General features: G+C 46.2%; 1 protein-coding gene across 4 annotated transcripts in view; it reads right to left on the bottom strand.

Annotated features, from left to right (window-relative positions):
• CTDSPL (CTD small phosphatase like) overlaps positions 1-15357 on the bottom strand; it is a 115139-nt gene that overhangs the window by 4994 nt on the left and 94788 nt on the right. For all 4 annotated transcript variants that reach the window (XM_025461315.3, XM_025461316.3, XM_049099648.1 and 1 more), the window contains 4 exons: positions 13670-13771; positions 10066-10122; positions 6167-6259; positions 2176-2361 (listed from right to left, as the gene is read on the bottom strand). In XM_025461315.3, coding sequence (XP_025317100.1) covers positions 2176-2361; positions 6167-6259; positions 10066-10122; positions 13670-13771 — 438 coding nt within the window. The remainder of the gene's footprint in view (positions 1-2175; positions 2362-6166; positions 6260-10065; positions 10123-13669; positions 13772-15357) is intronic.

Here is a 15357-nt window from a genome sequence, read left to right as displayed (position 1 = left end):
TCCAGTATAAAGGGCTGGAAGCAAAGGCTATCTCAGGAACAATAAGAATCCACCCAAACTGTCATCTCTAAATACCATTTCCATTAATAGGAAGCAGGCTCCACAAAAGTGGCTGAGGCAAGAAATGGACAAGATGAGTATGGAGCATCTTGTTGCAACAGAAAACTGGAAGCATTCAAAGACTACTGTTATATGAAAGGATGGCCGCTGTCCAAAGGTGAACACTTGAGCATACAAAAGAATAACAAATGGATTAAATTATAACAATAAAAAAATCCATGAGTTCATAATAACACTTAAGACAAATTCACTGGCTACTTTTGGAAGTTTGCTAGAGCACCACCTCACTATCTGAAGAGTGAAGAATTAAAGAAAGAGGACCAAGACTTTACCCTGACTTCCTAATTCAAACATTCAAAGTGAATTTAGGGTAATCAAGTAATCAATGGGGGCAAGCTTGATTTAAAAAAAAAAAAAAAAAAAAAGAGTTCCAGCCAACAAATGTGCAAAGAATGGCAGAATTTAGAAATCACCATTTTGTAATTCTCAATGAAATAGTTGATGTAGGCAAGAGTATCATCAACAGCTGTTCACATTTTTAGTTGAAAGGTCGATGCAGAATTTGAAAACAGATGGAATAGGCTAACAACACTTGAATCCAAAGATCAATTCAAGATCTTTAAAAGTGGCACCTGAGTTGGCTAAGCATCTGACTCTTGATCTTGGGGTTGGTGCATTCGAGTCTGATGCTGGGCTCTCCACTGGGCATGGAGCCTACTTAATAATAATAAATAAAGTCTTTAAAATTGGAACAACTTGACATTACAATGCATCTTGATGTGATTTCATGGTCTTGATGGTAAAAACTTGAAAGATTTGAAAAATTGAGCCTGCATTTAATCAAGTAACAGTGATCTAACTACTTGTTTAAAGGAAATATGGCAATTAGAAAAACACAGTAAAGCACCCCCAGGAGGCTGCAACCAGACAGATCCAGAAGAGAGGAAATTTCTACAGGACAATAACCAGAATTTCTTCGACAAGTAAATAGGATGGAAGAAAAAGGGAGAAGGGAGGGAGAATTGCTAAGATTATACAACAATTACTAGACACATTACTAACCAAAGCAGGGCTTGGACCTTGTTTGATTCTGAGTCAAACAATTCAAATGTAGGACAACATTTTGAGATGACGGGGAAAATATGAACACAGTCTGGATACTGGGTAATATTAAGAAACTGTTAGTTCTGTCACGTGTGATAATGGAACTGTGATTATATTAAGAAGTAATCCTTATCTGTTAGAGACACATGACAAAATGCATTAGATTGAATTTGATTAACTCGCTGAAATGAACATGTTTAAATGTAATAAATTTGGAATGTTTACTCAAGTAATCATTGCACACTAGCTAACTGAATCTAGCTTGAACTCATTTTGTTTTAAGTGGAGCCACAGAGTTCTGGCTTCAAGGAAAGGACCCTGGGGAAGCTTCTGTTGAGTCTGAGAAGCCCAGGTTTGGGAGAAACCCTCCCCTCCAGGGCAGGCTGCCTGAGCTGTGGGCCAGTGTGGCGGGACTGAGGGCTTGGCCATCAGCAGCAGGCCTGGCTGGGTTCTCTACCCTTGGAAACAGGCCAGGAGGTGGGAGGCCATCTGTCTCTTGCTCAGAGAGTCATGCTGCACCCAGTAGCAGGTACTAAGGATTGCCACGTTCCAGGGAGTTTTATGTAGGAAATGTTCCCATTGCATACTTTTTAGATATCATTATGAGGCGGAAAAGCCTGGCAGGCTTGTCTGAAGACCTTAACTGGGCTCCTTCTATTCATTCTTGTTTAAGAACTTCTGCTGAAGAGGTCATGCAGGCCTTCTGAGTCTATAGAAGTCATGAAGCTAGCTCCAGGAGGTTACTGATGGAACCCTTCTCAGTAACTAACATTAAAAACACCAAGATCCAGGCCCACTGAGCACTTACCCAATGCAGGCAGTGTTCTAAGGGCCTTCCATGCTCTGCCACACTGAATCCTCCAACCATCCTACGAGTCAGCAGCCCTAGAATCCCCATTTGAGGGGGAGGTAGCTAAGGCTCAGTGAGGTTAGATAACTTGGTCAGTGCCATGTAAGTCAGGGCGTGGAGCTGGATGGGGAGCTGTGTTATCCCCCCTGGGGGCTACTTACTGCATTCTCAGGATGGAAGATGTACGAGGCGGGAGAATTGTCCACAATGATCACTTTGCTCAGCTCCCGGCCCAGGCGGCTCAGGTCCTTCACGTAGTTCCCACGATGGAAGACACATGATTCTCTGAAGAGCCGGGCCCGGAACACACCCCAGCGGTCCAGCAGGTCGGCCACGGGGTCTGCGTACTGAAAAGCAGGGCACGGTGAAGGCAAAATGCCTGAAAGAGCCCACAAACCCTAATACAGCTCCCAGATCCGCACTGCTTTTCTAGAAAGAGATTTAAATAATTGGATGTATGTTAGGATCCTGGTTATTCTACTCTCCGTGTGTGTTAGATATACCCAATTCTTCCACTTCATTGTTTGTTTCTTTTTTTTTTTTTTTAAAAAGATTTTATTTATTTACTCATGAGAGACAGAGAGAGGCAGAGACACAGAGGGAGAAGCAGGTTCCCTGCGGGGAGCCTGATGTGGGACTCAATCCCAGGACCCCAGGATCACGACCTGAGCTGAAGGCAGATGCTCAACCGCTGAGCCACCCAGGCGTCCCTTCCACTTCTTTCACCTCTCACATCCAATCTATCAGAAATTGGTTCCATCTCCGAGAGTATCTTGAATGCAAGAGTATCTGCATCTCTATATGCATAATTGGCACTTCCCTGGTCCTGACCTGTGTAACCTCTGGCTGGGGTAGGTGTGAGCTTCCCAAAGAGCCTCTCCTCCCACTGTGTCTCTGTTGCAGCCTCTGTGCCTCACTGTTGTCAGGCTACTGGAAAACACGTCCCTTCATGCCACTCCCCTGCTTATAACTCCCATTCTCGACCAGCGGCCCCTGGACTGAGGCCCTCACTCCTTGGACCTGCCATACCCTACAGGGCTGCAGCCACGTAATTTCCACCACCCCTTGGCTCCAGCCTGTCCGTCACCTGAGGTGCACTGGGTTTGACCATGGTCAGAACCTCTGTACCCATAGAACATGCTCTCCTCAGATCTCTACATGAATATCTCCCCTCTGTCTCCTTCACCTTTCAGGTCTTGGTTCCCTGGCCACCCGTACATCCCTCCCTTTCTGGCTACTATTGCCTCACTCTGGTCTCCTTCATGGAGTTCGCTCATCACTCCCCAGAGATTACTGGGTTTCCTCTTCCCTGGTCAGGATGCAGGCCTTATCTGTCATGCTCACCATGATGTCCCTGGCATTTTGCACAGTGCCCACCTTATGGTGGGAGCTCAGGAAATATTAGTTTCATAAAAAATGAATAAGCAGGCAGGCTTTGAATCTGGCTTGTGTGGCATGAGGCCATGCTGCCCCCCCATGGGTACTCTGGCAGCTGGGCCAGACAAGCCCCTGATGGCCACAGGACAGTGCCCAGACACCGGCTTCAATTTCCTTGGAGCCCAGGTGTTTTATAAGAAGGAGTGTGAGCCCTGCTTGGCCCTCTCTCATGGCCTGGGGAATTTTCCCAAAGCAAGCTGACCTTCATAACTGATAAAGAAATAAAGGGATCATCCCAGAGGGAAAATTTTCATAAATGAAGATGTCTGAAAGACGGCCACACGGAGCAGCTGGGCTGGAGGCAAGAGGGTAGAGTTCCAAAGCCAATGTGAGGCCAGGTCTCAGCACTGAGACTGCCACAGCCAGGTGTCACCATGGGGCCTGGCAATTTTGCTGGCATTTCTGCTGGGGAGGCAGGATGCCCCTCTGAGGCTGGAGGTGTTGGGAAGGCCAGCAGTAGAGTGCACAGCAGCCCCCAAGAGCAGAGAAATCCCAGCACACTGAAGGATGCAGGGCTCTAGGCAGCAGCTTGGACTCTGTGGGAATGTCCTCCTTTCCCCGGAGACATCAGGAGGAGGCTGTATTTCCTGCTAACCAGGTGGCCATTGCAGTTTTCAGCTGCTAAGTGAGAAGTGCCCCATGGATGCTAGGGGTTGACTCTAGATGGAAACAGTGATTAATTTCCACTGGTGGTGGTGTACATCCTTCCAGGAAATGTCTGAGTCTGGGGGCTCCAGGCCTTGGAGATGGATGTGGGGAAGGTCAGCTCCACAAGGCTTTGTCTCTTTTGTTCTCTGCTGCATCCCCAGTGCCCAGGACAGAGCCCAACATACCATAGGCACTAAGTATTTGTTGGGTGAATCCATCAACAAAGGAGACCAAGATGAGGAAGCAGACATTGAAGGGCTCTGACAGCATAGGGTTTCCGTAGGCTCCTGGGCAGTGGGCCAGCAGGGTGGTGCTGGCTGGGAGCTAAGCCCAGAGCCAAGAACTGGGGAGTGCCCACCTGTCCACAGAACTTGCGCATCAGGGAGGAAAGGGCTGGAAAGTTGCACCTGGGAGCTGACGCAGCTGAGCCAGGCTGGAGCAGCACTGAGAGGAGGGCTGCAGAGACAGATGGAGGCACAGGTGGGAGCAGTTGAGGAAGGGAGACTGCACAAGGATGTTTGAGTGCTGGGGACAACGCCAAGGAAGAGTGTTTCAATTCTGCCAACCTCCCCCACGACAGCAAACCCCTAACCCTACCAGTTCTCCATCTACCTGCACAGGTACTATCTTCCTGTTTATTTCTTTAGTTGTTACTTCAGTCTTCTCAGCACCCCAGAGCACTGCCAGGAGAGCCATCTCCACTACAATACAATTGGTCTTGGTGCCATTCATGGGAAAGAGTACCCACAGGGAAAACTGTCTTCCCTGAGGCTTTTTTTTTTTTTTTTCATAAGGAAAAGGAAGGTCTAGGTTTTAGATTCCCTCTCTACCAGCTCATGCTACAAGGCCTGGCAACGAGCCCGGCAGAATGTTGTGCAGGTGGGGTCCTCTCTCATCTCAGCCATGACAGAGAGATGGCCCAAACCAGGAATGCCCAGTCTGGCAAAGTGTGATGTCTGGGAACCTAGAGTTAGAGTCCCCAGCATGCAGAGGAGAAGGCAGCTGTCCAGAGCCAGGAATTGTCGGGGGATGGGGTGGGGTGGAGCTATATGTGAGTCCTTGCAGCAGGTCTGGAGATGAGTAGACTGCTAACCTGGGCTCCCCAAAGCTCATATCTGGGGCCAGTTTAGAGTCTCTGAGGTACCCTCGGAGACACTGGTGGTGCCACCCATAAATGGATGACCCCCCCTTGCCATCAGAGTCAGGATTTGAGAGATGGTGATGACAAGGATTTCCTCCGAGGGGTGGGAGCCTACCCTCTCTCCCTTAGGCTCAGGACACACATAATCATATAGGGGGCAGTCCTGTGAACCTGCTAGTTCCTTTAACAGTAGGAGAAGGCAAAGAAACCACTCTATGTGGTTAGAGCCAGTGTAGACACTGGGTCAAAGATGTGTGAATTATTTTGTTATCATCAATAATTATGATCATGAAACAATGAATGTCAGGAGCACTTCCATGTGACAGTGCCTGTGGGGCATATGAAGCACAGCAGTTGCTCCATGAATACTTGCTGAATATGAGTCAGGCACTATGCTAATGCCCTTTACATGCATTATATCATTTGTGCCACCCTATGATGTAAAGAGAGTTGTCCCTCATTTCTAGAAGAAATGGAGTCGAGAGAAGTGAAGCCATTTGCCCAGTATCAGAGGGCTCACTAGGACAGTCAGAACCATCCTTCGGCCTGTGCATGTCAGTGAATCTTGGACACTTATCCTTTCCCAAACTTGTGTAAGCTAATGAAGGACACAAAGGCTTACGCCTCTAGTAGTGGGTTGCCAGTCAACAGAGGAGACGCAGATGCCCTTTCTCAGTTCCACCGGACACTTTTGTGATATCCTGCATGCAGCAACTTCATGGAGCATTTGTTCCCAGGGCTCCCTGTCACCATGGTAACCCAGAAGCCTTTCAGGCTGGTGCCATGCACATGGCCTGCATCAATCCCATCTGGGGTGGGAACCTGTCACCATAGAAACCACTTCCCCCACCTTAACAGAGGGCTGCCTGACAGATAGGGGGTCGGGGTGGAGTGGCTGGAGGCACCCAGCTGGGAGCAGGATGTACCTTAGCCAAGCTGGCAGTAAAGAGCACACACTCGAAGAGCTGCCCCATCCTCTGGAGGAACTCATCCACGTGGGGCCGCTTCAGCACATACACCTGCAAAGGCAGCAAACAGCAAACTGGTCAGTCATGGCAGCTGCTGGGGGTGGCCTGGGGCCAACACCCATGTAGGAAGAATTCCTGAGAAGGTCACCACTTCCTGGCCCCAGCTCTATCTGTGGCACAGATACCTCTATCTATCTATCTATCTATCTATCTATCTATCTATCTATCTATCTATCTATCTATCATCTATCACCACTATATGAGGGCTGTGTGGTCAGATGCGGCACTTAAGGCCAGACACACTTCTCTGGCAGGGCTCCTGGTCTGAGTTTGGTGTAGACACCCCTCCCAAGGGAGAAAGGGTAGCTGACCGTGGTACTATGGGTCTTAGGGATTTTCAGAACCAGTGAGTAGAAGAGTTGTGCCATGTTTGCATGGAATGACTCATCCTCTCATGTGTTTCTTGGCATACACTCTGGGTCAGGCCCTATGTGGACACAGGCCACAGTCTGGGGCTGTCCTTTTGGAGGTCAAGGCCTGACCCACTGCCTGGCAGCACTGGGACTGCTCCTGCTGCTACCTTCTACCCTTGACTGAACACCTCCCTTTTTAAAAAAAATTTTTTTTATTGGAGTTCAATTTGCCAACATATAGCATATCACCCAGTGCTCATTCCATCAAGTGCCCCCCTCAGTGCCCGTCACCCAGTTACCCCATCCCCCCACCCACCTCCCCTTCCACTACCCCTTGTTCTTTCCCAGAGTTAGGAGTCTCTCATGTTCTGTGACCCACTCGTTTTCTCTCTTTTCCCCTTTATTCCCTTTCACTATTTTTTATATTCCCCAAATTAATGAGACCATATAATGTTTGTCCTTCTCCAATTGACTTATTTCACTGAGCATAATACCCTCCAGTGGAACACCTCCCTTGCTCAGAAGGCCTGGAGTGGGAGTGCAGGGCCCAGCAAAGCTGTAAGAGGTGCCTTCCGTGTCAGCTTGGGAAGCCGTCTACTTGACACCACAAAGGTTACTCTGCTGGGGTTTGTACAGAAACAGATTACAGGGGACTTGAAGGTACCTATTCCTGGCCCCCAGCCAGCAATCAGGAGGGGCCTTCAAGCAGAGGGGGGCAAAGAGGAGGCTTTCCTAGAGTGGCTGCTGGGCTCTCTGCTCCTGACTGGGGAACCTGAACAAATCTGAGGAGACTAGGGAGATGGGAGAGAAAGCAGAGCTGGTGAGAGAAGATAGGGAAGGTGGGAGGAGGGAAGAACTAATTAAAACTTGAATAAATTCCATTTGAAATTAGCCACTTCCCTAAAATAAATCAAACTTATTAAAATTCAATTCAACTCATATTCACTGAGCCCCAGTTCTGTGCTCAGCCTGAAGAAGTTATAAAAATGAACAAAATGCAGGCCTTGCCCTTGAAGAGCTCACAGTCTAGAGCAGATACAAATAAAAACAAATCAAGATAAGCATGCATAATGGAAGTTGTAGTAGAGGGATATATTAAGGACAGTTAACCTCCTTCTCAAGGGAGGAGGTCACAGAAGGTAATATTTGGGTGAACAGGAGCTCATCAGGCTGATAAGAATGAGAAGCAAGCTTCCAGGCAGAAGAAATTGTATGAGCATGAGACTTGGTCTGAAAATACCTGGGGGTTAGAGCATGGCCGAGCCCTTGGTGACCAGCCCTCTAGAAGAGATGGGAGACAGACGTGGTTGAAGAGGAAGTATGAAAGGCAGCTCGGGAAGAGTATACGTGGGGCTGTGAATGGCAGAGGTTGCCAGCTGTCTATCCTGTGGAGTCACAGTGGGGAGTCGGGGCATTCTGTGCATTGCAGAGGAATTCTGTAATGAGCCAAGGCCTGGTGGAAACTTGTAGCCAAGTGAAAGAGTGGGGTAAGCACAGTCTGGCTGAGGGTGTAGTGAGGGGCCAGAGGAGTAGGACGGCCTGGGGGATGGTGGTGACAACAGGGCTGGGAGGAGCTGGGAGGCGGGGTAGGGGTGAGGGCAGAGCTTGTGGCTGTAGTAGCTCCAGGCCCCCACTTTGCCCATGAGACTTCTTGATGCCAGGGAATGGGTACAGCCTGTGGTCCTCAGTCTCCTTGGGAATAGTACTTGGAAAGCAAGCTTTGCTCTATGCAAACAGCAGGAGACTGATTTGGGAACTCTGATGTTGATGCCTCTGGCAGACAGGAAGGTCCTGGGCCCAGATGCCAGCGTCCAGGCCCGCGTCCGCGTGCAAGTAACCAAGAATAGGCCCATTGGGACCTGCACAGCCTATCCTGGATTACTTGAACGAGGCCACGGCCTTCGCCAGGGCCTTGGTCCTCCTCTTGGCGCCTGTGGCTTCATTCCCTCAGGAGAGAGAGTTTCTGACCCCAGCCCTGGGGCCCTGGAGTATCTATTGCCATATGAATCAGCACAATCTCGAGGGAGGCTAGGGGTAGCTGGAGTGGCTCCTTTGAGAATGGGCTGGCCATAGCAGGTCAGGCCCGGAAGGTCATGCTTGCAGTTGCAGGTAAGAAGGATTAATTTCTCTCCTAATTCTTGTCATGCCAGTAGGCAGCCTCTCTTTTGTCTCACTACTTTGTAGCAGAAGCCAAGATAATAAATGAAGCCCTAACTGCTTCTTAGATGCTGAGTTAATTCAGCTGATGCTTTTGCAAATGTTAAATGCCCAAGTGCCTGCCTTTTGGCTCCCCGGTGGCTTTTAAAAGCATGAAGTGTGGAGACACTAGGGACAAAGTTGCCTTTCTCAGTACTGGCTTCCTGGCAAGACCGTCTGGGAGAGGAGGGAAGGGACCAGAGCATCAGGAAAAGAGACATGGGCCAGGAGGCAAAAGACTGGAAGTCTCATATTAATTTTTCCCATTATATGACCTTGAACCAACCCTTTCTCTGGCTAAGACTTCGTTTCCCCATTTGGATAATGAGGTGGCAGGGCCAGCTGATTTCCAAGGTGTCACCAATTCTGACATCCCCATACTCAAGGGCCAAAGAGACGACTGGCATCATTAAGGAAAGACATTTCTTTTGGCTCAAGCACAAGAGAGATTTTCCTTCCTGGGATAGAAACACATCAGGTCAGAGACTCTTCCCTGAAGACCCTGGGGTTGACAAGGAAGATGGTCAGACCATCCCTGTGGAAAACCTGACAAAACCCCCTCTGCTCCTTAACCTCCAAGGCTACTTTTCCTACAATGTTCCAATATGTTCATAAATGAAGCTATTCCTGGAGAAGTGTCATGCAGATGAGAAAAAAATATCAGAGCAAAGATGCATGCCAATTAACTAGGGCATCTTTATTCAAATTTGTCTCCTGATCCAAAAACACATCTTTCCCCCTTCATCCTTTGGGTTGGGATTTTGCTAAAGATTCATTAGAGAACATGAAACAGGAGCGACAAGATCAGTCTGGAGTGGCTGGCATTGGAAATGGACATCTCTTCCCAAGATGCCACCATTAGTGGGTGACTTGTGGCATTTTTCTGTTGCCTGCTAGGAGAGTAGCCGAAAGCATTTACAATGAGGAAGTTAATTAGATCATCAAGCTAGGCCAGTGGGGGATATGGAAACTTCTAAAAGTCTGAATCAAATCAAAGAACTATTTGAACTTGCAACCACATCTAATATCTACAAATAGATTTTAGCTTCCCTTAAAAACTCGGTGTAGAAGACATTCATCTTAGTGGGAAAAAAACCAGAAAACCATTGTATTGATTTTAGAAAGCCGGCTCCCTTTTGATTCAGTCATAAAATTATTGATGAAATGGGAATTTAGAAATAAGTTTATAGGAAATGTAATTACTAAAATAATGTTAATTGCAACACAAGTTGAGCTTTGATTTCTTACCTGATGTATAGTTCCATCGATTTCAACCGGAACAATAAAATCAGCATTACTAATAGGCTAGAGAGAAAATAAATTATAATTAATAAATCTGAAAGAACAAAATAAAATTGGAACTTCAATAAGAAAAAAGCTGTCTGGGCCAATGTTTTTATTATTGGAAAAAAACAGTTCAGGCAAAGGATGTTGAAGTATGCTTTGGTTCCTTAAAATAAACACAAACAGGAAAGCGCATTTTTTTTTCCTATTCTGAATACTGTTACATCTTCAGCACCTTGGTCCAACCTTTCTATCATTTTCCTGGCCTAAATGACAAAAGGTAGGGAAGCCTACCCAGGGAATGGGTCTTCCCAGTAACCCCAGCTCTTGCCTAGAGCCCTGACAGGATGATGTGGAACCACTGCTGGCCACTAGGGGGAGGAGGTGAGAACCCAATGGTCCCAGAGAACCGTGCTACTTGGGGGAAAATGATTTGTATGGGACCGACAGATGCAGGCTGCCCTGTGATGGGCTGCTCAGCAGGAGATGTTAAGCACATGGACACAAAGCAGGGCCACAGACATGTGGGGTGAAGTAAGAGGCCACAGGCCAGGACCTCAGGCAGGCTCCTTCCCTCTGGACCTTGGTTTCTCCTCTCTACCACAGTTACAGTACTGGGTCTGATGAGTGACCCATGGCTCCATCAGTCCTGAGCATCAGTGATTTCAGCCTTGCTGGGGACCAGCTCCTGCTCTGAGCAGCCCACTCTAGATTGCTACTGCTCTGCTCTAGGTAACACAATGCACTCCCACAAACTTCAGTGTATTTAACAACATCAATGACAACATTAATGACACTTAAAGTCCAAATACAATTCTTTGATAGCCCTTGTGCAAGTCAATGCTGGGCTTACATACAGTGCTAAATGCAATTACACAAACAAGGTGGAAACTACTCAAATGAGAATCAATTACCCTAGGATAGGGAGGAGAGCATGTATGTGGGGGCCACTGGGCAGGGTTGCAGAGCGGGGTGTGTGGTAGAGAGTCTCTGGTTAGAATATGAACTGGGATCTGTCTTTAAGCCCATCACTGTACACACACACATCATTCTTTGATAAGCAGACTGAAAATACATAGAAAATACTAGATTGCAGAACCATTCCTAAGTACTCAGTAGAGCACCTGAGCCTTAAGATTACAGTTTATTCACTCCTGTGGTTGGAAGGTCAAGGATGAATTCAGTATTTTACAATTCCACAACTGAAATAGAAAATCATGCTAAGAAACCCCACAAGATTGAGGGAAGAAACTCCAGCAAGGCATTAGTAGATTGTGAAATTGTATTCCATAAGGTATATTAAAAGAGAAAAAGCCATTACCCAACTCAGAGCAAGCCTGAGCCTCCATCTCTTCTCACATGCTGGTGTAAAGGAGGCTGTGCCAAGCCATAGTTCTTAGCCTGGGTCCGAGAGCCTCTGAATTATACACCTGTATATTTTCTTTTCTTTTCTTTCTTTCTTTTTAAAGATTTTATTTATTTATTCATGAGAGAGAGAGAGAGAGAGAGAGAGAAAGAGAGAGATAGATAAAGGCAGAGACATAGGCAGAAGCTCAAGTATCATGCCCTGAGCTGAAGACAGACGCTCAACCACTGAGCCACCCAGGCATCCCCATACATTTTCAAGGAGTGAGGTTCACAGATTTTGGATTTTCAAAGGCCTCTGAAATGCCCCGAATGCTAAAAACCATACATTTAATAAAGGTGGTTGTCAGAGGGAAAGTGGGTGAAAGAATGGGTGAAATAAAGGGGATTAAGAGTACATGCATCTTGATGAGCACGGAGAAATGTATAGAATTGTTGACTTATTATGTTGTGTACCTAAAACTAACACTGCTCCACTGGCCAGTTAGACCCCATTCCTCCTTTTACCCTCAGCCCTCAACTCCTCTCCTGTATGTAAAGTATATTTGAGTAAAAAACAAACTGAATACAATAAAGAATAAGCTGCTTGCAAATATAGGCAGGCCAGGGAGGGAAGAAATGAAGACATGCTGTTCACATAAGCTCATAGTTTAATGCCTTTGGAGGCAGGAACCCTCTGTGACCTCAGGCTGTCTGGCCAGCATTGCCCATACTCCCAGAGCTGCTTGGGAGCAAGCTGGGTAGGCTGAAATGGCAAATGGCCCCTGCTCCAAAGGGCTTTCCTCCAGAGGAATCTGAAAAGTCCTGAGCAGCTTGCCCACAGGGGAGAAAAGGCTTCCAATGCTGTTCAGAGCTAAGCTGGGATGTAAGGTCATGGCAGCCATGGGACCAATCCTGGAAGGGCCCTCAAGGTGCTGGACAAGGAGGTGGCACTTCCAGGCTTCAGTGGCCAGAGACAGGCCATTTCCCACTGCTAGAGTAAGTGTGGCACCTCCTCCACTCTCCCAAAGGACTCACAGACAATTGCCTGGCCTTGTCCTGGTAAGGAAGGCTTCTGTTCAGGGAGAAGCAGGCTCAAGGAAGGATGCTTCTGACAGAGAGGTCTTCAGGTACATTTGATGGCTCTTCTACTTCCCAATACAATGGTTAAGGAATGGCTATGGTTCATGTGAGACACATACCTCATCATGGCTGGTGCTTTCCATATCTCTTAGCAAAGGAAGGGGAGGAGTTGAGGGCTGAGGGTAAAAGGAGGAATGGGGTCTAACCGGCCAGTGGAGCAGTTTAATCTCCAGAAATACCCCAAGGAAAACAGGACCAAGACCCTCCTTCCTCTCCCCAACATACTAATCCTCTATTTCCAAACCTTTTTTCCAAAGTTGCCTCTTTGAAACAACTTGTTTCATTTCAAAAAATGGAAAGGCGGTTCACAAAGTCATTTCTTAATAGTGTAGCCACAGCTGTTCCTCCACAGATGCTCTCTGGTAATGTGTAATTTTTGCTGTCATTCTAGCAGGGAGGTGGAATGAGGAAGGAGACAGAAGTAAGACTGTGTGACATCACTGCAGCCCCACCCTCTTCAGGAGGAAAGTCACGCAGGTGGATGGATACTCATTTAGTTATGAAGCTAGTAAAAAACCAACCAAAACCCAACCAGCAACCTCCTGTGAAAAAGCTTGAAATACACAGCTGAATCTGTTCAGATGCTGCAACTCTGGAAGTCTTCTTTAGAGTTGGACATCTTTTAAAAACTGCTCTGGGAAATCTTCCAAGGTAGCAGGTTGCTTGACAATTTAACAATGCCTCTCCTGCCCCTCCCAATAAAACATACAGCACTCTTCTAGCTACCTTGACAAATACACAGTGGCGTCTTGGGGGCACTGGTGTATTGATTGCCACTTGCCACCTGAAAAGTATTTGTAGGGGTTGGAGGCTTAGGGCTAGAGGCTTGAAAAACTCAAATCTCCTAAGTAAGACATGTCTAAGTGACACTGGCAGCCCAGCATTTCCTCCAAACTAACCATGTAATATTCAACTACTTCAGTTAATGTTTACCAGAGTTAGTAAGCAACTGTTCTTGAGACTTTTTCATGAACAGTGAAGACATACACCAACAACTACAAAATGTCATCCTTTTTATTCTTCCTTTCCTATACAACTGTGACTGAATCACAAAGATCATGGATTGTTTATGTTGATTTACCTTAAATGAACTGTGCACCAATGTTTCATCTAAGTCAATGACCACACACTTCTTTCCATAGTCAAGCACCGTCACCTCTGGAAGGAGGTATTTAGCTGGTGGCTAAAATGAAAAAAAAAAAAAAAAAAAAAAAACAGTACTATTACCTTTATGTAAAAGACAAACCAATGCCCTTATTATTGTTATCATATTACGTCTTTGAGGTTATAAATGAGACCAAACACTTAAATTCCTGATTAAGTACATCATGGAATTTTATTAAAAACAATAGGACTAAGTAGTTTGCAATGGAAGTTTTAACAAATACTGGGTCATTGTGTGAATGGTTATTTGAGGGCCTAGGCTTTGGAACCAGACAAGCCAGGGTTTGAATATCAGCTCTGTCTTTTTCTTGGCTCTAAGTTGGAGTAATAATACCTACCATGACAGGTTGTGGGGAAGTACCCAGCATTCCACCTGGCACATATATGGTACCTGCTGCTATTATTAAAATGGGCTATACAAAAATAAATGCTCAATAGCTACTCTAACCACGCAGGCTCATTTCCTGGGGTCCTATTTTGTCTGAAATTCACTGTGGCACACAAGTGTATCTTACAGCTATACTGGAACCACACTGTTTTGTTTGTTTGTTTTAATGACTAACATTTTCAGAAACTTGAAGAGCACCTACAGACCCACCAGCAAAATGCAATCCAAACTGACTTCCAATAATAGGAAACAGAAATAAAAGTGGTTGAGGTAAAGTGCCCTGTCTTGCGTCTGCCCCACTGCAGTATTAATATTGAGCAAGCATGGCACTGTTACCCCTTGGATTCTCAGTATCTGAAAGTTCAGTTTTAATCTACACGCTATGTGCTAATCAGAAAACATACTATTTATGTCTTTGTACTAGCTGACTCCAATCTTATGTATGATAAAGAGGTTGTAAAGAGCTAATAATCTGCTAGGTATCTTCAGCCAACTTCATTCTTGATTTAGAGTTTTATTTCTTTGGGCCTTGCCTCATTCCAGAAATGATTTGGTTTACTTTGTGGTGTATTCAGTATCCAATGTTAACTAGCTAATTCTCTATCCTGGAAGGTCAAGCTCTGTTCTATTATTTAATGCAAAACAAAACGCAAAAAACTGTGTCTCTAGCCACTGAAGAGCAGACAATTTAGCATGCTAAAACAAACAAGCGAACCCAAAAACAAGAAACAAGAAAAAAATGCAACCAAGAGGTAGTCCCTTTTAAATGGATATTTCCTTTCTTTGGTGGTGGGGGGAACATTAGTCAAGGATCCACAGTTAATTTTGGACGACAGGGTAGGTAAATTTGCAAGTGTGATGATCATCTTGTCTGGGCTGACTGGATGAGGCTGCATGTGGGTATTCTAATTCTATAGGGGCTCTCTCCAGTGAGTGTGGGTATTTCCTTTTGTCCAACATCATCCTGAAGAAAAAGCCTCCATGGATTCCAACTCCCTTGGCTCTAATTAAAGTTCACCAAGCAGTACTCCCTCAGCCAGTACTCCAAGTAGCACTGTGAGGAGATGTGCCTTAGACACGGGGCATGGGGTTTGGGGTCCTAGAAATGACTCTGTCCTTCATTATAAATCAGCAAGCAAGCAGGTTGCTAGAAAAATTAAACTTGCAAGAAGCAGCTTTGTATCAAAAAGTGTTTTGAAAAGGCAGGGCATGATGAG

Source organism: Canis lupus, chromosome 23, assembly GCF_003254725.2.
Source record: "Canis lupus dingo isolate Sandy chromosome 23, ASM325472v2, whole genome shotgun sequence".
Lineage (NCBI taxonomy): Eukaryota > Metazoa > Chordata > Mammalia > Carnivora > Canidae > Canis > Canis lupus.
The sequence above is the reverse complement of the archived record's forward strand: the minus strand, read 5'-3'. Positions and strand labels throughout refer to the sequence as shown.